The sequence below is a fragment of the Montipora capricornis genome, chromosome 13, assembly GCF_036669925.1.
Source record: "Montipora capricornis isolate CH-2021 chromosome 13, ASM3666992v2, whole genome shotgun sequence".
Taxonomy (NCBI): Eukaryota; Metazoa; Cnidaria; class Anthozoa; order Scleractinia; family Acroporidae; genus Montipora; species Montipora capricornis.
Genome location: NC_090895.1, coordinates 32301151 through 32328599, shown reverse-complemented (window position 1 = coordinate 32328599; position 27449 = coordinate 32301151). Strand labels below are relative to the sequence as shown.

The following is a 27449-nucleotide window of genomic DNA, read 5'->3' as shown; positions in this document are numbered from 1 at the left end:
AACAACAAGAGCGAGGGGTTTCCAAATATGGTACTTAGCACTGAAACATTCAACCAATCCGTTCGCACTGAATATTCGGAAGCTGTGAACGCGCGTTACACGTTTCAACCCTTATGAGTTTCTGGTCATACTAATAACAAACCGTATGATTTCTTTAAGCATTTCGCCATCCACACATCGGGATCGGATGCCTAAGGCCAGTCCTTTGTTGCCATCTGCTCTTCTCAACCAAGTCTCCAGGCCGAGGGCCACAAGCGTGCCTGCTGCCGATTTGATGAGTCCATGAAAAAAAGCCAGCATTACTTTATGGAACAACTCGTTGGTTGCTGTGACAACTAAAACTGTTCCACTCAATGATTATCTCAGCAGATATATGAGATAGAAAATCAACACTTTGTAACATTTGTAAACCAAGGAATTTGGGCTTCTTAAATTCACTTAATTCAAGGCAGATTTTAATCGATGTTACTGTCAATTCTTCATGATGTAGTAAAAAATGTTTGCCAGGTAGAAAATCGTTTCCCTTCGGGAAATTTACATGTTTTTACGATGGCAAAGGCTTTTTTGCTTTGTTACTATGATCCCATCCTGCTGCTGCGCTGAGTAAATCGTACTTGAACTAGATTGGAGCCACTATATCACGGCAGACTCTAGCAATTGGTAATTCATTGTCGCATAGACATTTTAACGTCATTGACGCCTTCAAATGACAATGATTGGTCGCTGCACATAGGAATCTTGAGGGAGAATAAAAAGGCAGGTACAAAACACAAGTCTCTGGTCACAGGTCTCTGTTTTACTAATACAGAAAGAAACCTAAACATTCATTAAAGCTAACCTTTAGAAGGGTTTTAAGACCTAAGGTTAGCTTTAACGAATGTTTAGGTTTCTTTCTGTGCTGGCAAAACCGAGACCTGTGTTTTGTACCCGCCCGAGATGAAACTAAAAATTGTCTAAGACACTTGGTTTAATTTTCTTTACCGTTCTTCATGATCAGAGCCTGGAGGGTTTCAAGAAAATCGAACGCCTACATAGCTCCATTTTATTGCTGCATAGGGAAAGTGCTCTATTTTTAAAGCCACGAAAAGCATTTTCAGTTGACCGACCGTAAAAATTACAATTTTTGCGATGGTTCTGCGAACGATTGTCATTACTTACGTTCACCATCTCTGCTTCATCCCTCTGCGCTTACCCAGGTAACACGAACGAACGGAAAGAAGCAACTAATTTTTTGTTCTTCGCAATTCCGAACTTCGCTTGCCATTGGTTCTTTGCTCGATTCTTTCACCGCTTAAATTATATCTGTTGTGATTGGTCAGGTGTCCGTGATCAGTTTGGCATGCAACTAAATCTCTCAATTTTAACGCGCAAGCAAAGGGTTCAGAGTTGGCAATAGTTAAAGTAAAAGAAGAAAATGCCTTGAAAGGTAAATTTTCACGCAGAAAATAGATTATGTACATATATTTTGCTGTAAATCATCGTTTACTATAACATTAAATGGTTTGTTTCTGAATTTTAATAATTCTCTTATTAAAGTTTCTTAAACTCAGAAATGTGATATTTTTAAGATCAAAAGATATATTTCAATATATTTCATTACTAAGTTTTTCGTGTAAATGATAAAGATTACCTTCAGTTCTCCCTTCGATTTTCTTCCTTAAAATGTCTTTTACAAACAAAGCAAGTTGAAGTCTGAACCGTCACTTTTCCTACCATACCCGCTGTCGATCTGGGATCAACCTTGTGCATGTTTATGAATAAAAAACCGATCAGTGGAGTAGCTGAAAGCAAACGACAAAAATTTCTATGAATACTGCAAGCAATCTGCTGGCCCTGTTACTATGGATACCAGTTGAACCTCTGCTTAAAGGGGCAGTGTCATGGATTGTTAGTAAAAATGAGGAAAGCAAAGGAGACCTGTTTACCGATGGCAAACTAAAATTAATGGCCAAAGTTTCTTCAAAACGGCTATTTTAGCTCACAGAAACCATTCTTAAGTGTTTTTAGTTACGCGTAGCCAAGATTAAAATGAATACCAACTTGAAAACGTCGGGCCGACGTTTTCAAGATTTCCTGTTGATTCTTAGATTAGCTCCGTAATAACTGAGTGTGGCTCAGTTTTGTTTTAAAATTTAATCGATTTTTATCTCACTGCGGTGATCCAGAAGCAATTTAAGAATGGGATAATTCCCTTGATGCTACCCCTTTAAATTAAATCCATTGACACCTCAAACGCTCTAGGACGCCCCCAGTTGAAGGGTAAAATCTGTTATGTCTCCCTCCCAGGGCTCAATGGGTTAAAACCTCTATAGTAAAGCGCATTGAGATCTTCGACTTTAAAAGGCATCCGCCCATGTGCCCTTTGGTCGATGTTTAAAGGCCTCTTCATATGAGCCCGGTTTCAGAGATCTCGCCTTGCCTCTAAAGCCTTTGTAAAAACTTCGATGCGTTCCTATGAGAGTGCGGGCTTGGTTACCGAGATCTCTGTAAGCGGGCTGAAAATTTTGCTATATGAGCACTTCATCCAGGTCACCGCGGAGGAAAATAATACAATTTATCATATGAACCGTACGGCTCCGCGCGCGCTGTCATTGTGAAAGTAATGGGAAATCCCCGTATTAGGGCCATACGTAGTGGCGCGAGCAGGGTCGCAAAAGGCCGTACGGCCCTGCTAAGGAACGCATACTGCTCCGTGAGATGCGATTTTAGAGGATTTCGTCGCTTTTAAGCATCCAGGTTATTTACAGCCAAAAGAGCAAATGCAAACAACAAAGTAGATAAATTTTCCTTGCATGCCAAATTTTATTACTTATTTTGTCCAAACATTCATCTCAGTGTTCATGAATAGTGTAAAGAGCCCATATGACAAACTGCTTATTGCCTGAGTTTAGGTCTGGCCGGATCGACGGGAAAATATTTGGCCCGAGGTCCGTGCGCCATGACCTCGAGCCAAATGACTTCTGCTCAGGTTGTCGAAACGTCAGTCAATGTCATCTCAAACAGTCCTTCTCAGGACTAGACTCACCCGGACGTACTTTTTAAATATAAAAACGTCTAAATTTGAAGCTGAGGCTGTACTTGTACGTTCTTATATAATTTTGCGATGTAAGGCTGAAAACGTTCTTAAGATGTTCTTAAATATACATGATATAGTATTTGAATAAAAATCAATACACTTTATTCCAAAATGGCCGCCATTTAAATATTCTTTTGTTTTTATTCAAATAAGCCCTTGATACCTCGTTCTTAAGCTTAAAATTCAAAAGAATATTTTATCTTGAACGATGCAACAAGGGCCAATTTGTATCCGCATAAATCAGCGGCCATTTTGGAATAAGGTGTATGCTGACGTGACCAGGAAACCTGTCAAAGTGCTTGCTTTGATGGTGTTGAAGCTATTTTGGAACGATAAGTAACTAGACGTTCCATGAGCGTAAACTGGGTTAACTGTGGTACGTGTTAAACCAAAACAGAAGACACTGAGTTGGGTGGTATTGAACTGCAGGGTTAGAGTTGTTTTTTTCAAGTGGGGGGTCATGTAGACCATTTGAGGGATCACCCAGATGTCATGTCAGCAGTGGCCCTTTGACTCACACGTTGAATTATTTTGTAATGTCCTGTCCCGTTTTGAGGTCTTCTACTTTTTTAAGCTTTAATAAATTCAGTTCAAAGATAACAAAGCACACTCTTGAGTAAACTCACTCGTTTCTTCTTTAAGTTAAATAGAATGCAAAAAAAACTACGTTTAAATTGCTCTGACGGACATTTTCCTGGATGTCTTGCAGTGGCACTAATCAAACGTTTATTCCACACACTAAGAAAGGACTGAACATGTTGTTTCCCCTTCATAATTTCTCTTCTTTTCAGTCAAATCAGATGCCAGGTCAATTTTTTTGGCTCAACGTCTGCACCAGAAAGTACCGTAAAAGCCAAGAGTTAACAGTAAAAGGCAAGCCAAAAGATACCCTGGGTGCCAGAAGAATTTTTTTTTCAAGGTCGGAGAGAACGCTCCGCGATTCCAAATAAATGTTTGAGGATGAAAAACATACCTCTGGTCTCGCGACCCCAGAACCTCATTTCCAGAGGGACGTAGAGACAGTTCAGATTTCTCGTCACGGTGTTGTCGTCAAACCAATTTTGGCCGCCAAGCTGGGACTGCTTCCCACGGGACGCAATGAAAAGCATCATTAACTTTCCTAAAAATTGTGATTACAGTGATGGCAATTCATTTCAACAGCTTTAATAATTGTGGAGCAATTGTAACGATGTTGTATTGATTTTCGGTAGGAAGATTTATTTAATTAATCTAAAACTTTTTTCCCTCTGAGCGAAAATTTATTGTTGAACGTGTTTAAAACAGGATACTATAATACGATAGAGCTAGAGATCACTTCCTAAAGTGCAGGATGAACGACTTCGAAATGCGACAAACTTTTGTCTGTCTTTACCATTTTTCGTCCAAGAGTCATCCGTTCCCAGACACAGTTGCAACAAATGTTGCGATTTCAACTTTTTTAGTTAATTCCCCCGACCGCTCTCAAACGAGCTTGAGTATGTGCAAATGCTCTCGTGCGCGAATCGATAAGAAAAATAATTTAACTACAATTAAAATGGGTCTTTTCACGTCGTTAAAGCCATTAAAGTGCGTAAAGGCACTAAAGCAGCACACAGACCAACGGAACATTTTGGCCTTTTCTTCTCGGGCCGAAGTCACGCAACGATGCTTGTCACAACAGCTGTTGAGAACCAGTTTTTTCATTTGTCCAATCAGAAACTCCCTCGAACATAATGTCCAAAATTCGAACTAGGACAAATTCTGTCCTAATTTGATGACATGGAAATGAGGGGACTTAGCAGGGGAGTGACAGGAAAGACCCAATTGCGCAACTTTTCCGATCTCCGACACAGGAAAAAAAAAACGGAAAATGAGATGCAGATTTCGACTGGATTGCCGTATGCTTTCATTTAAAATACAAATGAGCAAAATAAAAACTCTCTTTACCGACTCTCAGCCTGAGGAATGTTTTTAATACGCTCTTAAGATGTTGGTTAATCTCAGCCTCAACGTTCTTATAAAAAAGGTTTTTTGTTAAAAAAAGGTGTCTTCGCTTTGATGAAGCGAATTTTTCGTACGACATTGATGTTATTTTATGCGGATTGGTGCATGAATTAAAAAAGAAAATGTTCATTTATTGCTATTTCGTTTAAGTAGGATAGTGCGTTAAAAAAAAAGATGCCTTGTAACGGGAAAAAAAAAATAAAGAAAAAGTAACACCTCCGACGGGACTCGAACCCGCAATCTTCGGCTATCATCGGTGTGCTCACCTGGCACTCCGATAGAGGCCGACGCCTTATCCATTAGGCCCACGGGAGGCGAGCTCAAGCGTGTTCGTCGAAAAAACTAAAGTGTAACTTTCGTAAGCAACAAATCACAACACGAGTTGTAACGCGCGTGGTCACCAAGGCTTCCGAAAATCTCGTGATTTCTTCAAGAAGTGTAAAATGGTGAGTGGTAGCAGAGGATTTAAACTTCATTTGTTTTGACTTAACAGTTACGTATTCATTCCTTTTTATACATATTGTAGAGCCGGAAAAGTAGTTAACTGAAAAAATTGTAAAATTACAGCTCAACACAGGCGCTTGTCTCCCGTTTTCCACAGTGTAATGGTGAAGATGATTTACAGCTAGGCCTTCGGCTCGTGGATCCACCAACAACTTTGACAGTGTTATGTACGATTCGAGGAATCAAGCACAATTTGTAGGCTTGAGCTCAGAGAGGCCTCTTAAAGTGATGTAGATATCGATTAGTCTCCAATCCTTGTTTCTTGGTTTCTTAGGCCAATCCTTTACCTCACGGTCTAGACAAGATTCCGGATGTGCAAGGCTACCTTGTGATTAATTCCGATGGAGCAGTGCTTGCTGTGAGTACAACTTAAAGACTAGATTTGATCATTTCTTGAGACAATAACTTCTCCAGCGTAAAGTGATTAAATCCAAAGATAACTTAGTGGAATTTTCACCACGAACTCATCACCCTTTATTTCTTACTAAAAGCAGCCAGCAGCAGGTTCTTGGTGTCTGGGGACACATCTTGTACTGAGACACATTCATGTAATGGGGCACTGAAAAATGCAGACTGCAGACCATCTGTAAAAGGAAAATTTGGTTAGCCTGAATATCAATCTGGTTAGCCTAATTAGGCCTAAATAACATTCAGGTTGTCCTGTTTACTGGTCAGCTGTCAATTCTGAACAATAGTGAGGGTAACATCATATTTTACCCCTGGTCTGCACAGTCTGTAGTCTGCGTTTTGGCATGACCCCATGTCCGGGGGGGGTACTGCCATATATGGGCTATATAGGTATGTGCCGCTGTGAAGGGTATGGTTTTCAAGCAGTTTACTCTAGCATAGGGTATATAAATCAGAGCGTTTGGGTCTAGAATAGGGTATCATTTTTCACGAAACTGACCAGTCGCTTGAAGATTTTATCAAGACTAAGGAAACCAGAAATTCCCGCTCAAAAATATTAAAAAGTCGAGTCGGCAAAGTTTAAATTTGCGCAACTCAGCCTCAACAGTGTCAATAAATGGCTATCATGAGAAACGTCTGGATATTATTAACTCTCAAGTATCGGTATTTAGACGGAAATCGGTGGGAGTTTACTCTAGTATAGGGTAGCAAAATTCAGCTGAACTAGCTCTGGTATAGGCTAAGGGTTCCAGGGTCCCAGCGGCACATCCCCACCCAGAAATTCCTCAAGTACCCCCCCCCCGGGCCCCATGTAATGCATTGAAACATAACAACATAATGCGCATCACATTACTGTGCATTATTGCTTGACCACACTTGGCTGTACGTTGCTGTAAAGAGCTATACAAGGCTTTAATGGGCTGTGCATGGTGATGGTTGCTCCGCAAATTGTTCACAAGTCCTTTTAATCAAACTGATGTCTATACAAAACTTTAATAACCATCAACAATGAGTTCAACACCTCGAGAACTAGAATGTAGGACATAAAATACCACCAACAGGTGGTTGGCAAACTAGATTCTTATAAAACAAGTAACAAACAAAAGACTATTATTCAATAATCAGGCTATATTCGAGACATCAGTTCAAAAGGACTTGTGAATTCCTTATTCAATAGCAAGGAAGGGTTACGTTTTTGCACACGTTGGCCGTGTAGCTCTTATATTTCAACAGAATTAACTATTGGAAGGTAATGTGAAGTGATAGTTTTCTACCCTTGTAAACCATGTGAGGACAGAGAAAAACTCTGACCAGGGTGACCTGAAGGTCATGGGTTCAATTCTCTCCCAGTCAGAGTTTTTCTCTGTCCTTATGTGGGCCCAATTCCATTAGTCAGGCAAACGCTCACATGGTTTACATGGGTAGAAAACTAGCACTTCACATTACCTTCCGATAGTTAAACCTTACTCAATAGACCTTGATGAAATGGTATATGAAATGAATCATTTATGAACTGGATGGATATGAAATCAAGTGAAGCTATGATCTTTGCAGTTATGAGAGCAATTTTTGCAATTGTGTTGAGAAGCCTGAAAAATTCAGGACTTCAACGGGGTGTGAACCCGTGACCTCGCAATTCTGGTGCGACGCTCTAACCCTGAAATGTTTGAAAAAAAAGGCCCTGGTGAGGCTGTGAAAAAGTTTACAAGAAGCCGTTGAAAAAAGTGAATTAGTTTCTTTTAATGTACAAGTATACTTTGTTTTTTCACTGTGAGTGGGAGTTTGCTCCAGAAGCCTCACCTGTTGGCTACCCCATCCCGGAATATCTGACCCATATTTAACCAACAAGGTCTCTGGCTACCTACTGGGATCTCTGGCACCCTCAACTAGGAAGACATACACCTCTGGAGAGAAGAAATTCTTTCAGTTTTGCTTTAAGCATGGTTTAATTACCCCATCCACACCCCTTATGGAGTTATGTCTCTGCCAAAATTCAAATTTGACATCCAAGTTTCAAATTTGAGTCTTTATTTGATATTTTACATCAAAGTTTTAAAACCAACACTTAACTTTTTCATTTCACATCGAAGTTTTGAATTTGACATCCAAGTTCTGAATTTGACACCCAAGTTTTGAATTTGACAATTTAAAAGTGGAAAATTCAGTATTTCACAGTCGACTTTTAAGTTTCAAATTCAACTTGCAACTTTTGAATTGAACTTTATGCATGAATGACTTGACCTTCAATTTCATATCCTGGGTAATGGTAACCACTGTTGTAGTTGACTGAGGGCTCGCAAGGCTCGGAATGGCGGCTAAAAAATTGAGAAGGCTGGCAGAAGTGGTACTGTCACTTTTCCCCCTCGAAATTGATTGAGTGGTTCTAGCCAAGACTACATTATGTGGCTAGAACACTAGTGAACATAGATAGCGGATTTCAGAAACTTGACGAAATTGTTCGACTTTTGCGAAATTTGGGGGAGGCTACAACTCGCTTGCGCGTGGGTATCTGGTCGTATGATTCAAAGTCAGATTGTTACAGAGCTGCTGCCTCGGTCATAAACTATCTGATAGACTGTCTTCATTAGTCAGCACCAGAGCTTGATCATATGAGCAGTCCGAATAAAATTAATGATCTTCAAAGCCCTTTTTTGACTTGATTCAAATGCTATTACAGAGGTACTCACTGACAGGGATATTTTGCCAAACGGCATATCCTAGGATAGACCAAGCACTATTCCTATAGACATTCAATAGGCACTTAGGAGTCTAAGTGCGAAGTTTTTGTGATGGTAATAAGTTCTACTTTACATATGAAAGCAAACTAATTATCAAAAGAAAAACTTCGCACTTGGACTCACTTTGAAGAGGAGGCAGACATGAACTCGGATATGGCCTATTAGTCTGATGTGTTCACACCGCTCTTTTCAGAAGTCATAAGGCATAGAGTCTCTTAAATGCCTTGGCAATTGATGATTCCATTAGAGCTTTAGTGATCTTGTTAAGGATCTTTGTTGCCACGAATTTTACTGGCCAGGCTTTGCCACTGGCTAATGTTCTTGCTGTGCCGTTTATTTTTATTATGCACTTGAATGACATTGAACTTTTTCTTACTGATTTAGTGATCTGGTAAGGGGATAGCCCTCTCAGAAGAATCTTGTCTAAGGCTTCTAACAGCATGCTGCATTTGCACCATCCTGGGTGGGGCATCTGTTTTTTTTTTTAAACAGTTCTTAGTAGCCTCAGGGTGAGAGGATTCTGTTCCAGAACCATAGGGATAAGTGTTGACGGCGCCAACCCTTCAGTCCCACACTGAAGTGATGCCGGAGTTGCCCTAGCTTGGGTGAGAAAAGGTGGCACATCCACTTCCCTTTGCTGGCCCATCCTTCTAGGAGCTTGGCATAGGTACATGCTGCTCAGGGCAGATGTGCTCCGTGCGCAGCCAGTATGCCACTCGCTGACATTAGCTTATCCCCAGTGACTGGCCTCACAGTGACAGGCAGGCGGCACTCGCGTCCTGGACAACACTTTATCCCCAGCCTTTTTCCTTCCACTAATACCGCGTCTTCAATTGTTTGTGACATTAATAGTATGTTAACTTTAGGCAGTGGGTGCTACACGTCACGTTTGGGAGCCACTCTTTGACTACCTCGGTTATCTTTGCTCCTAATTAGATGCACAAAGATTTCAATAAGACTGTCACAAAGTGTCCCCTTGTTCTCTTTCCCAACTTCAACACTACTCGTGTCTCTGAATACTTAACAATTATTCGCCGAAGGCGAAGTGATTATCGGTGAATATTCACTGAAATGAAGTTGAGGTGTATCTTTTTGGATACCAAGAGCACTTGCTAAGTTCTGCTTTCTTCACATAAATTTAAATGGCGCAAAAACATCCCTGCATTTAGTAAACACTACCGATAGGAAATCAGAGTATCTGGAGATGAGCAGAACGTATGCACAGTAACAATAGTAGGCACTGTCCTTAACGGGACTGTAGTGGTCTCCCTGCCTAATAATCCTATGTTTACAAATATTGTATTCAAATTAGGCAAAACTAAATAAATAAATAGACACTTTGTCTTGGATGTCAAAAGTGGGTGTGCATCGAATTATTCTCACCTTTCTGGACATAAGTATATTTTTCGCCATTTTTCTTACAGTCTTCAGGAGACCTTGAAAACGATGAGAATGTGGCAAGCATCATCACCAAGATGCTTCAGAGTGCAGCCAAGATACCCATATCAGGAGACAGAACTCAGACATTCAAACGAATGTCAGGTACGGAATCCTTGCGTACAACTTGCCAGAGAAAGGGTTGCTTCTATGCAATTTCTTTTGCTGCTATGCAACTTTTAATGCTCTGATTATAATTAAGTGAAGATGAAAACAGCTGCTAGCAAAATCCTGAACACAGCTAGTAAATAAATTGTGTTAATTAAATGGACCCCCAACCAAGTAACTAAGATCTTCTAGTACTTCTTATGGAGCTTTTTTATGGATCTCTTGAGAAGTTGAGAATTATTGCTGAAGGCTCAATGCATATAACAAGGACACAAATTAAAGATCTTTGTCTTTGCTTAGTAATTTCTTAATAGAGAATGACTGGGGTCAAAAATCAATTTTACATTGACAATAATAAACAGCAGTGCTACAAGATAACATGTTAAAACTATGACTAGTAATAATGATTTAATGTGCACCTAAACTCGATTATTTTTTGTTCATAATATAAATCTCCCCGTCAAGAGCAAGCATATCTCACCAATGTTACAGGTACCCAGAATTTCACTTTTTCTGTGCTGTGCAAGCTAAGTAAACTTGGCAGAACTACAATAGCAGTAATTTGGACCCACAAGCGTGGTATGAGAGGCATGGGTCTATTGTCAATTTTATGTCACAAACTCCTTCGCATTCCTGTTTTCAAAGAAATTTTGCATTGCGAGCAGTTTGTGACGTAAAATCGAGATTAGACCCACGCCTTTCACATCATGGTCCTGGTTCAAAGTAATGCTAGTTTTAATAACTCTGTGCATCTCGCCTGGCAGATAAAAAGCGGAATTTTGAGGTAAGAATCGTCAAACATGTTTGGTTTCAATTGGGGAGATCAATTAAAGACGAAAAATATTTGAGTTTACAGGTGCACTTTAGCTCTAGGGTATTACAAAGCTTCGCACTTTCCTCAGCTGGGCAGTAACAAAATTTGGACCCAGCTCAAAAGTGTACATAGTACAGTGTACATGGTTGTCAAAAAGATTATAACCCTGATGCATAAAAGTAAACGGTACTGGGTTCCCATGTTTTCCCTTGTAACTGCAAGTCTTGGAATTTTTTCCAGCAGTGATGTAGTGTGACTGACCGGCCTACACTGCACCAGTCCAACCTGCCTGCCTGCCTGCCTATCTCTCAATCTGTTTTTTGGAGGGATGGTGGGTTGTTAGGGTTTTTTTGTTTTTAATTTGCATTTTTTCTTTTCAGTGTATTTTGCAGGTTTTACTTTGATGGCAACAGTTTCCAATCAAAGAATATTTGTGGTCAAGAGACCTTTGAAACAAGAAACAGAATAATAATACATTCATGTGTGACAATTTACATGCAGTTAATCAGTTTTTTCTTTCTTGGGAGGGAGAAAATTCAAATAAAAACAAAGGCGTAATAGCTCTTGACATCATAACATAACAATAATTATTATTGTATCCTTTGGTTAAAGTGTGGACTTGGTATGTGGAGTCCACTTGCAATATATTTGACAAAAGGAAAAACAGGTGCACTAAAACAACAGGTTTTTGTGAAGGAAACTAAACTTAGCTAATTATCAGAATTTTTGTAATCATCTATATACTTTGCCTTCAAGAAAATTATGGCAAAATGGATCATAAATTATTAACATGAAAATTGTAATTTGTGTGAAGTAAGATTATGAGACGTTATTTAAAAAATTCAGACAATAAGGGACCAGTTCCTAATTTATTGGTGACTGCCCTGCTAGCAGGAAGTCTCCTAGGATGGAAGAGCTTATAAATGTAAAAGAACAACTTGTCTTCCTTCCCTGTTGCCAGAACCCTGATTATAGACCAATAAATTAGCACATTGCTTCAGCAAAGAGTGTTCATTTATTACATTTTGGAGGTCCATTCTCTGGTCTAAGTAAATGCTGTGATATATTAAAATATTCCCATATCAAATTCCACTCCATCTTCTGTTATAAATTAAAGACGTCTTTCATTTAGCAAAATGTACATTCAAGTGAGCAAAAATTTTCACTGTCCAGATGTTATTAACATTTACACCATTTCAGTTAGCAAAAAATTAAATACTTTTTCCATCAAAGTAATAAATACAAATGCTTACAAGTTGAATTTTAGTGAAAGTGACCACAGTCTAAACTGTTTGTAGTAGTTGCATGACAATAAACAGAGCATAGGTTCTTTACAGGCCAGAAAGTCTGAAAATATGTGCATGTTTTAAGGGAAAAAGTTATTTCAAAAATTTTCACCGTCCAGATGTTATTAACATTTACACCATTTCAGTTAGCAAAAAATTAAATACTTTTTCCATCAAAGTAATAAATACAAATGCTTACAAGTTGAATTTTAGTGACAGTAACCACAGTCTAAACTGTTTGTAGTAGTTGCATGACAATAAACAGAGTGTACATGTAGGTTCTTTACAGGCCAAAAAGTCTGAAAATATGTGCATGTTTTAAGGGAAAAAGTTATTTCAAGACGTTTGAATGGACATTTTTGACTCATTTTTATAATGAATACCAGGTAGAGAAAATTTCAGATCACACTGCAGTTGGCTAAAACAATTCATCCGCATTCTGCCATCCTATTCTTATACCCAATGGCCTTTTTTTTCTGACTCTGAACCCACTTCAACAGCGTATATTTTAGAAAAAGCCAGAGGTCATATTTGTAAGTGCTGACCAAAGGAATCAGAGCCTTTGAGGATAAGATTATGTGACTCTTACGGAAGGTACATAAAGGTAAATTGTTTAAAAATTGCCTTGCTCTTATCCATACCGTAATGACGAACTGATGTTTTGAGTTACATTTATGTGTGGACTGGACCTTACCCCATTGACACCTAAACCGGCCAAAACCGGCCGCGCGCGATGACCCCTGAAATACCTAAACCGGCCAAAACCGGCCGCACAAAATGGCGTCTTGATCGGAGTTGATCTTAGGCCTCTACCCAGTCTCCCTTAGGAAATCTAAATTTTTTGTTGTTATGGAGATTTAGAAGGATAATTGACCAATCATTTGCCGTGTTGTGAGCATATTTTGACAGCTGATAAGAGACCCCACAAGGGCTGGCTTTTTGCCCTTTCGATCGCGCGATCAAATTACGCGTAAACAACAGCCGATGCGCCAGATAGCGCACTGAACGATGGGGATATTCATGCTTTTTTTTTTCGGATTCGGAGGATCTAGGGATCTAAGGGATCTTTTATGGTTTTCCTGTAAGAGGAGGGGATATTAGAAACAAAAATTTTGATTTAGATGGCTTTAAAAGTGACGAAGAAGACGGTGAAAACCTAGAGACCGATGATAAACAAGAAGCTCGCTGGAATGATCAGCTCGATAGTATTCAAGTTCCAGATTTCGTGGCAGCCACTGCTCGGTATTTCGTTTTAGATAATCAGAATGAATTAAATATTTTTCCTAGTTTTCATAGGAGATGATCTATGGGAATTAATGGTAAACGAAACGAGTAGGTATGCCTGTCAAAAACTGTTAAAACCCCCGGGCGCATTACCTTTTTTCATGGAGTAAGCCGCGCAGAATTAAAGGCCTTCGTAGCAATTAACGTCATAATGGGCATTGATTTGCTCCGGAATTTAGCTTTATATTGATCAACCGATGGATTTTTTGCAAATAACAAGTTTTTTTTGTCCTAACATAAATTGGTAATCGAAGGAATTTTCACCTTCGGCATACCTCGGAAGATCAGTGTCTTCAACAAATAAATCAATCCGATCGTGCGTTTATATTCCGTAAATGCGAGAATACCTCCAGCGATTTTCTCTGTTGGTTTTCTTGTGTTTTGTAAGTTATCTTTCAGTGAAAGTTTTCGAAAGAGCACTTTTGTACACAATTTGACCTTGTTTGTTCTCTCATGAAACATGATAGTGATCAATTAACTAAATTAATCTTGCGGTTTTGTGCACGTGTATTTCGACAAACAGAAAGCTCCTCGTGAAATTTTGTTTCGGCAGCGGCGTTTGGGCATAATTTTTGCACTTATACCTGCAAGAAAACAAAGCGATTGGAATAAATTTCAAGAAATTTTTATCCATTGAGTGGTTAGATTTAACTGTAAATTGCACAAGGCATATTTTGAGTTATAATATATATTTTTCAAGCGCTTTGTTTAGTTAGCGATCAAAAACTTTCTTGAATGCTTAACGCGCGCTGCTTCGAAAATTCTACCTTTACATTTTCAGTTGAGCCTTAGGACGTGTTTTCAATCACTTTTTAGCAATATTTTTACATCATCTGGAAGTTCACTGTTTCTTCTTCAAGGTGAACTTAATTCTAGAACTCAGTATCTTGTGTACATTTACTGCGCATATGGTTTATTTTTAACGCTCGCTTTCCAATGCAAAACCTCGAAAATTTCCCAAGTTATCTTGCCTAACAAAACAGCGCACGCGAACGAATCATTGGGTTAATAATTATTATGAATCACTTGAAGTACTGTACTCGTTCTAATAAAATTTCATCAATTAAAATTCAAACAATACCTACACCATTTTGAAACATTGAAATCTACCTAATACAAGTCACATAAACCTGACATGAATATGATATTGTTGTAAATGCATTTTGCCCTTGAGAGGGACTCCCTGGGAAATTCCTGTCATTCATTTCACTATGCCATTTGCACTTCATGTATTTACCAACCTGCAGGAAATTAAGATAAACATTAACTATTATTAATAATAATAACAGTGGACAGGTCTCTTGAAGTACGATGTTGACAAAGAAGGTATAAAAGAGGGCTCATTGGAAACTACAGTATTTTAGACCAAGCCGTTTGTGGTATTTGATATTTATTTTTGTCCAAAAATTTACCTTGTCTCAAATAGGCAATAGGCTGTGATACAAGTAATGTTATTTACTTTAATTCATACAGTAAAACAGATGATATCAACAGATTATTTGAACATATGTGCATCAGATGTACGTTTTTATCTCACCCAAACGTGTGCATACACAAGGAACAATCATACCTCATGAAGTCCTTCTTGTATTGCCAAAAACTCAATGCACACTGTGAGTGAAGAACCAGCTGGACAACACCTAGGATAGATAACAAAAAAGCAGGTGGTACACAAAAGAGGCGGCCATGCTGTAATGCACTGGGGCAGTTTGTGTGGACACAAAACAAAATTAACCTACATGTATTCACTCCTCGGGGGGGCCCAGTTGATGAGTAAAAAACAGTAAGTATCATTCCCAGAAGTGACAATGGGTAAAGCCTTCTTTCCATTGCTTATTGCAAAAAGACTTGCCAGTGAGTGACAGCTGAGGGTTAAGCTAACCAATGATCCTCAAAAAATCATTGTAATAAACCTGGGCCAATCTATGATCCTGTGATCAATCAATACGCTCAAACACTATTATAGAAAGTTTGCTATCACTTGTACATATTATGTACAAGTCATAGCAAAATTGATTGTAGTTCATTCACTTCTTACCCTATCCTTACGTTTGGCTGTAAACACACTAAAGATTGCTCCAGTGAGAAAATGCCAAGTACAGAAGTTGAGCCATAACTGGATGGGCTCCACACAAGAGAGACAAATGCATCGTCTTCCTCAGTGTTTGTAACTGTATACTTCACCTGAAATCTGAAAACACAAACACAACCTGGTTTGCTTAGTTTCAATAATAGTTTTGCTTCTCATAGAAAACTAAAATTGACCAAAATCTAATGATAAGTAAATTGAGAAATAGCAACTCTGTAATTACCGTTTCCCTTTGTTTACGCTTGATTGACAACTTGCCCTGACACTCACAGACGATCTTCTCAAGACAAAAACTGGGAGACTGGTAAAAACAAAAAATATCACAACAAAGCTACTTGCAGAAATATCTGCTGAAAGTGTAGGCTGCATTGCAGTCAAGATTTAAAACTCAAAGGCTAATGAAGTCAAAACCATAACATTGTTCTGCAATTGAAGTCAGACTGTTTCATGAACTAAGAAGGTTCTCCAGTCTGCTTTTCAATGCCAGGTTCAAATGAATCCACTCAAAAGATCTAGACTGCAAAGCACACAGTAATAATTTATTGTAACCCTGGTAATAAATGCAGAACTTGTTATTACCAAGTTCATTTCCGTATGCAACTAGCAATCCAGGCTCAAAAAATTCTTCCCTCACAAAATATCAACATGTTACCTGTATGTGGTGTTGATGACTTCATTTCTCCCCTTAAGTGTCTCAACCTCCCATGTTAAAGAGCCTTTGAGGGGTACTTCCAACAACTGAAATGAAAAAGTATTTGGGAGTTTAAGCAAAAGCGTTTTTGAATGACAGAGGTTAGCCAAAAGCAAAACAGTTGCTTTCACTAATTTTGTTGACTCCTTTACGCTTAGGAAGACTTTTCCAAGAAAGGTCTTTAAATGGAATAACTCTTCTTAGAGGGGCAGGTAAAAGAGTTGGACTGGATCAATTCAGATCACTGACACCTTGGATCAAGAAAAAAACAATTGTGGGTCCAGCCACTTAAACTATTTGAGGTTTACACCCATTTCACCAAGGCTAGCGTAAAGATTAGGGCTATAGTGATTTCTGAAGGCCTTATTTATGTCGATCTGAGGTGAGCATGTGAGTTGATCTGGTCTGACTTTTGTACCTGGCTTTCATAGAGGGGGCAGCCCAGTGAAGTGTCCACTATTATTAGTTCCTTAATGTTTCTCATTCAATTAATTTATTTGTTTAATCATGTCGCCATGGTTCCACCAATGGCAAAGCTCCCCCATCTCCTAGAGCCATCTACTAGTAGTAGGTCCACTATCATGGATCTCCAGCTGTTTCAATCTTCCGCTCTTCTTACACGTCCATGATAAGTGTGCCCTGACCCTTCTTTGATGTTTTTGATCCAGGTCATTCTTGGTCTCCCCCATCCGCTCTTCACTTCAATTTTGCCTTCCAGTAACAAAGTTCCGATCAACCTCACTCTTATTATGTGTCCAAAATAATTGCATTTTCTTTTCTTTATAATTTGTTGATAATAATAATCTTGTTGTATTTGCTATCTTTAAAACTTCTTCATTGGTTTTATGTCCGTCCATGATACTCTTAACATTTTTTTTCCTATATGCCCACATCTCAAAAGCCTCTGTCAGTGATTTACTTCCATGATTTTGGTCAAAGTCCACGTTTCACAACCATATAGTAATGTTGCCCATATATAACACTGCACTAGTCTTGTCCTTGTTTGCATATTAATGTTTCTTGACATTTTGTGGAATGCATCTCTTGCTAGTTCTATTCCTCTCTTTACTTCCTTCTCATATCTCCCATCTGCAGTTAAGAATCCTCCCAAATAAACCATTTTGTCTGTCTGGCCCCAGTTGTTTAAATGATGGATAACGCTATCCACCGGATAAATCACTATGAAGCGTTTGAACAAATGGGGCCTGTTCTATAGATGTACCATCAAGCATAAGATTGATTCTAGGAGTACCCCAGTAAGTGTTGTTTTTCCTACTACTGGTACCATTGTTCTGGTTTTAATGAGGTTCATTGTTTTCCATACCATATGGTTTTCCTGCTTCATTGATGGCTGTATCTAGGCTAGATCAGTTGGACAAAAACATGTTATTGAAGGTTATTGAAATTCACCCAATCAGATCACTGCGATAAGCAATGCGAATTTCCATGACAAAAACAAACTGTTGAAAAGCCTGCCGGTTGAAGGTCGCCCATTAACTCCTCCTATCACGACTTTATTTGTTTCTTCTTCTTCCTTAAAATTTTTTTCAGTGTACTGATTGAATAAACTGGACAGAATACAGCCTTGTCTCGCACCCTTTTTGATTTGGAAGTCTATTGTTGTAAATTCTGTTTTAACAACCGCTGATTGCTCCCAATACATCTGGTTTGATCAGCAAGTCCTTCTCATCTATTTCAATATTATTTCTTGAAGGCATTCAATCATTTTTGAGTGCTTGACTCTGTGAAACGCTTTAGTATAGTTGATGAAACATAATATCATATACACCTCTTTTCCTACTTCTAAAGCTCTTTCACATATTGTTCTTAGATTGAAGATTCCTTCTCTCGTACCCATTTGTGGTCTGAATGTATTTTGTAGAATGCTGACTTCTTGTCGATCTTGGTAATTGCTATTCTGACTTGTATTATTTTTAGCAACAATTTGGTTACATGGCTCATGAGGCTTATAGTTCAGTATTCAGCGCATTTTTGTGCCTTTGACTTCTTAGGTATGCTTCACATCCATTGGTATATAGCTGGTGTATTGTAGATTAATAATGAAATAGAATATGAAATGAATCATATATGAACTGCGGATATAAAATCAAGTGAAGCTATGATCTTCTAATAGTCCCGTGAGGAATGAATCAATGATGAAATGGTATATGAAATGAATCATATGAACTGCGGATATGAAATCAAGAACCCACAATGACCAGCTCCCAACGTCAGTGGCTTCATAGCTCAGTTGGTTAGAGCGTCGCAACGGAATCGCGAGGTCACGGGTTCAAACCCCGTTGAAGTCCTGAATTTTTCAGGCTTGTCTACGCAATTGTAAAAATTGCGTTCATAACTGCGAAGATCATAGCTTCACTTGGTATTGTAGATTATAGTGCACAGATCTGTGATGTTCTTTGTGTTCTGCAAATCGAGTTCCTGTTGCTTTTCCATTCTTCATTAGGTGTCATTACACTGTCAAATTCTGTCAGGATGTTTTGCCAGGTTGATGCCTGAAGCTGTGGAATTGCTTCTCTATCGTCATCATACAATTCCGTCACATATTCTACTGGTTTCCATATTCGGCTGTCGGTAACCTGTCAGCCAACTGTTTTTGACTCTATTTACGGTCAAATTGTGGTCTACTTAACAGTTTCGGCTGACTGTTGGTAATGTGTCGGTAATGTGTCGGTAGCCTGTTGGCCGACAGGTTACCGACAGCCGAATATGAGAGCCATTGTTCACTATTGCCAGAAAAGATTTGTTTATAAATAGTGAAGTCTCCTATTACTGGTATCATTATTTTTCTCCAATTAGTTTTAGCTCTGGCTCGGACCAATCTCAGTCTAAAGCTCCCTACACTGGGGTCAGTTTCCCATTGCTGTTCTGCGAACTACCGGTAAAACATGTGCATTTTTGAGTGAATAGTAACGGTGCTAGGTGCATTAAAGATAAAGATGGGAACAGCTTGTGTGATGAAGGGGTAATAGTGAAGAATAATTCCCAAATTTTCCCAACAGTCCGCGGACTGTTGGCCAACTGTTGGCCGACAGTCGGCCACCAGTAAATTTTGGAATTGTTCTTCACTATTACCTCTTTTCTTATTTCAATTTTGCCAACCACAGAACACATTAATGACAATTATAGGTGACATGACGCTGAGTATCACTATACTGCACACTATCACTGCAAATGGGCTGTGAAACACACATGAATATCTTCACAAACCATACCTTCTGTGATGCCATTTGACTTTCATGATGAATAATTCTAAACAAGAATGCATAGTGCTCCCATGGTTTTGAGCAGAATTGGATTCTCAGTCGAAAGATCATCACTAGACACAACTGGAAAACATCTAAACCAGAAAACCTGGTTAAGAAAAGGGGAAACTTAAGACAGAGCAGAGCAAAGCAAGAATAAACCTGTTGACAAAGTCAAGATAAAGTGCCTCATTTTTTCCTTAGTGTTGGAAAATACTATGAAGGGCTTGGCAACGTCCCCAGGAAAACAGTCATTCTTCCATTGTGGAGAGAGGGTGTAAACTACAGGCTGCAGCTAGGTCATTGTTTTGCCATAACTGAGACTACCCAAACCTTTACAAAAATGCTAATCTTAGGCTTAAACGTTATCTAAAGCATAGTGTTTAGGCCAAATGTTAGCATTAGTAATTAAAGGTTTGGGTTGTTTCAGCTATGGTGAAACAATGACCTGCAATTATTCTAACATGCAAAATGCAGTTTACACCCTCCACTGTGTGGGGCTAGGTTATGAAATGTACTCCCTAACTCAGTAAAAGGTACCAATAATAATATTCACTTGATGACTTTGAAAAGAAACTGAACAAACATTCGTGAACATAGAGACTAAGTTTATTTGTATAGTTGACCAAGGTACATTCTGTAAATAATTTTATCTAATGATTTCATTGAACTTATTTTATATTCTGTAAGTACAAGTAATTTCTGATTATTTTTTTCTTATGCCAAAGAAATGCTTTATTAATCAGTAGTCATCAGTATATAATTTTGATACATTTCTCATGATCTTCATTTAAATGTCCTAGAAATATAATGTTTGGATATCAACTAAAATGCAATCAGGCGTTCTTTTCTTTAGAGAGGGTATTGCCCAGCTTCGGTAAGGCGTTTTTCACACTCATTGAAGTAGTCCTTGTTTCGACTTTTCATGTACTATAATGTTATACATACCTTGACTTAATAGGTTGTTTGAGGTAAAACTGGTTCTGGATCATATTTTTAAGGTTTTCAGAAGCTGTATCACAAGTCGCATAAACATCAACTTGATTGAGATTAACCGATTTCCCCAAAATGTTGATAACTGTGAGGTAACAGAAAACTGCGACTTAACAACAACTTACAGCAATAATACCAAACAAATGTAACTTCTCGTTTTTGTCTGTCATTTTACAGTGAAGCAAAAAGAATGCTTAAGATTGAAAATCAATAAACATATAGTTCTGTACAGTTACACATAGTGCTATATCTTTTATAGTCAGTAATTTTTTAGAAACTGTAACATTACTGCAACTTATTCATTTGTTGGGTCAGAAGTTCAGCTTAGAGTTTTTTTGTGCCAGATGTGTTCAGCATTTTTAGGTCTTTGGTCTATGACATATTAGTATCACCCAACTAGTGGACTAATGCAAATCCCGCATTTTGATTGGCTACGCTACTAGAGGACTATTAGTAATAGTGCTCAAGTAGTGAAAAGCGTGACTCTTTCTTTTGTTTTATTCCCAAATATATATTTCAATCTTTAATTTGCATTTGCTAACTTTATTATTGACTTTTCTGTCCGACTAGTTGGGTGATACTAATATACGGGTTAGCATGGTTAATTATAAAATAATTAGGATAGTACCCACACTCTCATTGGTCAATAGCTGTGTTGAGATAAGAGTATGGAAGCACGGCTGTGACATCACACAAATTTTGATAAGTTATATGCTGTCAGACGTGCCTTTTGATTGTCTGGTAGGAAATATAAGCGTGTATGAAGAAAATCTGTTTCAATCAAGACTTTTCCTTCATCTGTTGAATTATCTTTGAGAAATATTTTATAAGAGCAACACAGGACTTTTTTTCAATGTTTCCATAGCCTCATCTAAACACTAGGGGAAGTTGGGAGAATTCTCGACAGTTACACAACCCTCAACTGCGTCTCGGGTTTGCTTAACTGTCGAGAATTCTCCCAACTCCCCCTCAAGTTTAGATGAGGCTATGGAAACACGGAAAAAGTCCTGTATTGCTTAAATGGTTATCTACAACACTGATGTCATCATAAAGATATAGCTCAAAGTCAATTAAATTTTTATTACCTTCAATGCAAAGAAAATGTTTGCCTGCCACTTGAAAGTACCTGCAGCGCAGTGTTGGAGGAGTCACAACTGGGAGGGTGGCATTAACTACAATCAAATATCAGCAAATTATCAACACAAGTGATTACTAATGACAGTCAATGAAGGTGAGGATGCCTGTTTTATGAGTCAATGAGTCAAAGAGTCAGGAGTCAACTCATGAGTCAATGAGACTCGCAGTCAATATAGCAATAATTTATTGATTAAGCCTAAGCCCTTGTTTCAGTGATTAGGCCTAAACACTCTCTGAAGTTTCAGCTTTCATTTTATGGTTTGATTAACTGCACTAACTCATTGACTCATAAATACTTAACACTCAGTGAAGGTACTGATCGGTTGTATCCTTATTCATCAAAAATACCTGGATTTTTCAAACACAATAATGTTATTTCCATTTATTTATTTTACATAACATAAATGCTGTCTTATCAACAACTTGGTAATTTGGGTTAGGGGACACACACAACAAATTTCAAGAGCTTTCCAATGCAATATTCAATACTATCGTTAAGGTCTCACATTAAGACTTAATTCTGTGGTTTTAATTTAGACATATGAGCACTTTCAAACCCTGTGCACTTCATATAAAGGGTTCCTGCAATAAATGGAGTAAAATGGTCTTAATTATTTTCTTCTCCAAATCTGTAATGATCCCCACCCCCTAAAAAGGAGGAACAATATTTTGAATTTACAAAACTAAGGGTGCTTTCCTTTTGTCAGTATTGGCCAGTCACACCCGTCAGTTTGCAATAAAGATGCAACAAATGGAAGGAACACTTGTATGATAATCCCTTGCATTTTTCTGCAGGAGTATATTATCACCTTCGAAGTGTGTTAATTTTAAGGCGTTGTAGAGTTAGTCTTTGCAAATGCCTGGTTGGGCCGGTCAGTTCTGTCAAATGGAAAGCACCCTAAGATAGACCCATCTGAATCACAGAATAGTTTAAGTAATGGTCCGGCTAAAAAGCAGGCAGAAAAACAATAGCCCGCGGCAATAGCGTCGGTTAATTAAAATGTGCCAACATTTTTAATCAAATTAAGTTCGGCTGTTCCCATTGGTGTAAGCAGCTAAAAGCGCGAAATTTGAATTTCAATGAAAAATGTAATCGACTTGCCGTCTAAAAAAATTAGATTCTGTTTCGTAGAACAAATCATTATGCCTTCAAAAACTATGTTTGTAAATATCGTCAAGATTCTATGCGCCATTTGATTGGCGCATAGAACAATGCCCAAATTTGGCCGAGAGACAGAGATCAAGGGCATGGGGAAGAAGAAATCCAAAAAAGGCTTTTTTTTCATTTTTTTCTCATCTTTTTTCGACATTTTCCGATATTAGCCAATCAGATGCCTCGATTGGAGTGAAATTAAAATTAATATTTCGCAGCTTCTAAGTACTTTTGCCGCTGGGCTGCCTGCTTCTTAGCCGGACCATTACTTAATTTTAAAAGTCATTAAGATGAAATGAAGAACAAGAAGAAATGAAAGGAAGAAGTGTAGCCCAGTGGCTAGCACTTGTCTCGAAGTCGGAGATCCCAGGTTCAAGACCCATTGTGATCTACTGGTTTAATGCCTGGCCAGTTGGGATTCTTGGTTTCCAAGCAGTCCCTGATTCATACCCATAAATTGCAAACTGGTTTGCCTGGCCAGTTGGGATTCTTAATGGGGCTATGTCTCGTTATTTTAGGGTGTTTAGGGGTAATCTTTAGTTAATAACGAGTTTGAAACTCGAAAATGGAAACGCGGAATTCCTTTACTGATCAAATTATCGTTGCATCACAAACAAGATGATTCTGAGCAAAAACAGCCTTTATCCACGCGATTTGCCGTAAACTTGAAAAATGCAGGGCCGCCTTTTTTCAAGATTATCCAAAATGCAATCCATTTCAATCTTGTCCAATTGTGTCCATCCATGCTTCTCTTAAATTCCCTTTGCTGTATTTCTTATGATGTTCAACAGATTTAAGTACTACTTTTTGGGCATTTTGGGTGTCATGAAATTATATTATTTTCCGTGACATAGCCCCCTTGAGAGTTGTTGCATGTTCTTTTCATTGCCCCTGAAAAGCCCTTATGGTCAATTACGTATGTATTTATGTACGTAAAAAGTCACAATTATTTCTCACATGTATTAATTTTACATGAGATCACAGCAGACATGTTGACTTCCCTCAAAATATAATGGTGGCTCCTAAAATTGACCTCCATTCTTCAGCAAAAGTTTTCTATTTGGTTAAAACGTTTGGCTGTTGAGCATCGTACCTATGCACCTCCAAGCATTATCAGATTCTTCCTCTGGGTCATAATCAGTTAAATATCTTCTTAACTCTTCTTTATTCAGTGATTCTTCTGGGAAAGCATCTAATTCAGGAGTCCACACATTCACTGAAAGACGCATTCTTCGTGTCAATGCAGGCAGTGAGTTCAGCACAACATTTAGAGGATAAATGATGTCTCCACGAGATGTGATTTTTGGCTTCACCTGGACAAGAAGAAGGTAACTGTCAAACACAGATATCTATATATGAGTGTAATTTTAAGTGCTATCTTTATTTAGACTAATAACATAGAGGGACAAATCACTAAATGCTGAATGGCTGAGACAGAGGGCATTTTCCATTAATTTTGGTAATTGAACCATGCAAAATTACTTTCATTATTTTCATGCAGTAAATGTTTTTAGCATGGCTGGGTTATTACTTTGGCATTGTTGTACAAATTAAATTTCATTCAGCTGATTTGTGCACTTTAAAGTTTACTGAAGCTAACTGAACACTGAATGGCTTCCTATGAAATTGCCCAACATCGTGCATTTTTTACCTTCTTAATAAAAGAACATCAGCTCTTTATAAAGTAATCGCAAGTTTCCTTATGAAATTAAGGATTAACATCACTGGTATTTTCTGAAGTTGCAGAAATTGCCTGAGTCACACAGCACAATGGCAATTTCTGCAATTTCTGAAAATATGTGTGATATTAATCCTTATTTTTACTTGGCCCCAAGCGATTACGGTACTTATACTTATTATATGACAAGCATTTCTCAGGCTACATGGAGCAATCTGATTGGCTAGTTTTTGGTTGGGATTTTACATTACAGACCATTACCATGGAAACGGTCCATTCAAGTTGAGCGAAACCCAAGAATTTAAAAAAACAGAATTTACGGCCCTTGTGTTCGGTTTGCAAGAGTTAAATGTAACTATGATCAAAAAATGACATCTTTTTTTCCTTCGCATTTTCGAACTATGTTAACTAAACACTAAGGGCCAGTTATTTAAACAAAGTCTAAATTAAGCCGCGGTCTAAGACAATTAGTGGACCTCCAAATATGTTTATAAGCGGTATATTTTAAGTAGATAAATTGCTGTCTAGTTTGGAATGCAAACCTTGTTGCTATCATCAGCAGCAGACAATATTAAGATATGACTGTTGGCAATATTGAAAATGGCTTAGAACACGGTTTTGTTAAACATTGTCTAAACTATGTTTTAATAATCGACCCTAAGTGACCCAAGTTTTAAGCCTTAATTTCAGAAAGACAATTGTTTATTCGAACTGGAATTTTTCTATTTAATGGTCTGCCATACTAACTATAAAACCTTGAGAGAGCTGGATCAAGAAAGAAAATGACAAAAAAACTACTAGTTTAAGAATGAAAATTATGCGTGTGTACGCAACTGAATTACTAAGCAGCACGAGAGTTTCGGGCTTTCAAATTTTTAAATTCGTGTTTTGCATATATAATAAACTGTGTTTACACATTGACGTACATTTGAAGCTATTGAGTGAATGATGTCACTTTCCCCAGATCCAACTCTGAGGTCCAATCAGTCAGTTTTTAATGCAGGTAATGGTGGACTGTGAAATCCAAAACTTATGATTAATTAGTAAACAGCCTTTGGATAAAAAATCAAAGCCCCCGACTTTTAGATCATAGTACCACTCTAATCTTATGATAATGATTTAATAATTAAGTATTAACATGATCTTTCCCTGTAAGCAATGAGTCTACAGGGAACATATCTGTTTACAAACATTGTTTTTGTTAATCAAATGTGCCAACCACAAAAACCAAAGACCCTTTGTTTCGAAAGCCAATGAGGCTCTGGTTGGCACATTGATGACAAAGGTGATGTGACTCAACAATATCTTTGCTATAGGCCACTTCGGAAAATACCATAATACTCTTTGTTTGTCCCCCAAACTTTGGGATTTACAATGGTCCCAAGAGAAAACAAAAACAATTCTTATGCAAAATTTGGGGGACAAACAGCATGGATTAATAGCCTCTTTTCCTACCAATGTGTGAGGGACTTGATAACTGAGTTTTTTGTCAGTCAGTAATAATAATAATAATAATAATAATAATAATAATAATAATAACTTTTAGCCTTAATTTAACTTAAATCTTCAGAAATCCTTGATCGAAAAAAACATATTAGGCTTATTGGGGAACAAGTGGCAAAAGAGTCACTCAGTTTATATTGAAAACACGCACAACTAACCTTTTCCCTAAACTTTTCTTGTTTACTTTCAACTTTAGAAGAGCTGATCGGCCAACAAGTAATAAGTCTCCCTGTATGTACATCATCTTTCCTAGTCATTAAATCAATACCACTCACTCGAACGTATGTACACAAACGCAGTAAGCGCTTTTGCCAAGCTCTGAACTTTCCATCTTCTTTATTCTTTCCGCGAAACTGGGCGATAAGGAAAAAGAAAAGATGCTCTCCAGTGAAACACGATTTCCTCGAACCCTTCTCAATATCAAAGACGGGGTCGTTGGTTTGAACCTGAGCCAGGAAATGAAAAAGTTGGTGTCTAGTTCTTTGCCCGCCATCAAAGAAAGCCATGTTTTCTTCTTCGTTTGGGAGTGTTCACTGACCAGGGAATCTCCGTCTAAACAAAGCGCCAGATGGTTTCACCTGACGTCACAGCAGCCATGTTGGTGTACAGAACAACAGCGAAAAAGTTTGACTCTATTATAATGCAAAAAATGGGCCAGAATTTGCTATTGTTTTGTGCATCAACATGGCTGTCTCATCACGTGATTGAAAACCATCTATTGGAACACAACATTTGCAGTCCTCGTCCTAACGACGACGTGATTTGACGGGCAACCCTAAAATCAGGAATCCGGAATCCGGAATCCGGAATCCGAAATCCGGAATCACAGGTCATTATTTTACCAATACAGAGAGTAAAAACCATCCTAAACATTCATAAAAGCTAACCTTAGGCCTAAAAACGTTTGTTTAGGCCTAAGGTTAGCTTTTATGAATGTTTAGGATATTTTTTACTCTCTGCATTGGTAAAACAATGACCTGTGATTCCGGTTTCCGGTTTCCGGTTTCCGGTTTCCGGTTTTCTGGTTTTCCGTTTCCGGATTCTAGCTTTTTAGAGTTGCCCTGATTTGACCAAATTTGAAGTTGTGTAGAGGACGTGAGACCCTGACCAAAAATTATTATTTTCTCTCCAAACAACGGCACAATTCATGCCAATTTGTTGATACACACTTTCCATTCCGAACGACTTAGGGCTATAACGAAATTACTACAATAACGAAAAATAAGAATTTGAGACGACCTTCTTGTTGGCGGGGTGGTCCTTGCGTAAGCTCCCTCTTAATGTTGCCTCGAAACAGGCTTAAA

At 38.2% G+C, this 27449-nt stretch overlaps 3 protein-coding genes across 3 annotated transcripts in view; 2 read left to right on the top strand and 1 right to left on the bottom strand.

Moving 5' to 3' along the window:
• LOC138029119 (protein ECT2-like) overlaps window positions 1–1553 on the top strand; it is a 25357-nt gene extending 23804 nt beyond the window's left edge. Inside the window, exon 22 of the mRNA XM_068876819.1 lies at window positions 160–1553. Within this exon, the coding sequence (XP_068732920.1) occupies window positions 160–286 (127 nt within the window). The 3' untranslated portion in view covers window positions 287–1553. The remainder of the gene's footprint in view (window positions 1–159) is intronic.
• Window positions 1554–5441: 3888 nt separating this feature from the next.
• Window positions 5442–12068, top strand: LOC138029322 (ragulator complex protein LAMTOR4 homolog). Its single transcript, XM_068877056.1, has 4 exons — window positions 5442–5505; window positions 5838–5921; window positions 10134–10251; window positions 11449–12068. The coding sequence occupies exons 1-4, from the start codon at window positions 5503–5505 to the stop codon at window positions 11535–11537; spliced, it is 294 nt and encodes a 97-aa protein (XP_068733157.1). The 5' UTR covers window positions 5442–5502; the 3' UTR covers window positions 11538–12068.
• On the bottom strand, window positions 12065–26845 carry LOC138029321 (trafficking protein particle complex subunit 14-like). The gene is given in 11 exon segments (XM_068877055.1): window positions 12065–14879; window positions 15209–15278; window positions 15677–15829; window positions 15951–16028; window positions 16380–16465; window positions 19652–19790; window positions 20630–20759; window positions 21760–21846; window positions 24058–24277; window positions 26304–26605; window positions 26608–26845. Coding segments are annotated over 11 exon segments (1431 nt in total). The 5' UTR covers window positions 26639–26845; the 3' UTR covers window positions 12065–14744.
• Window positions 26846–27449: the final 604 nt, after the last annotated feature.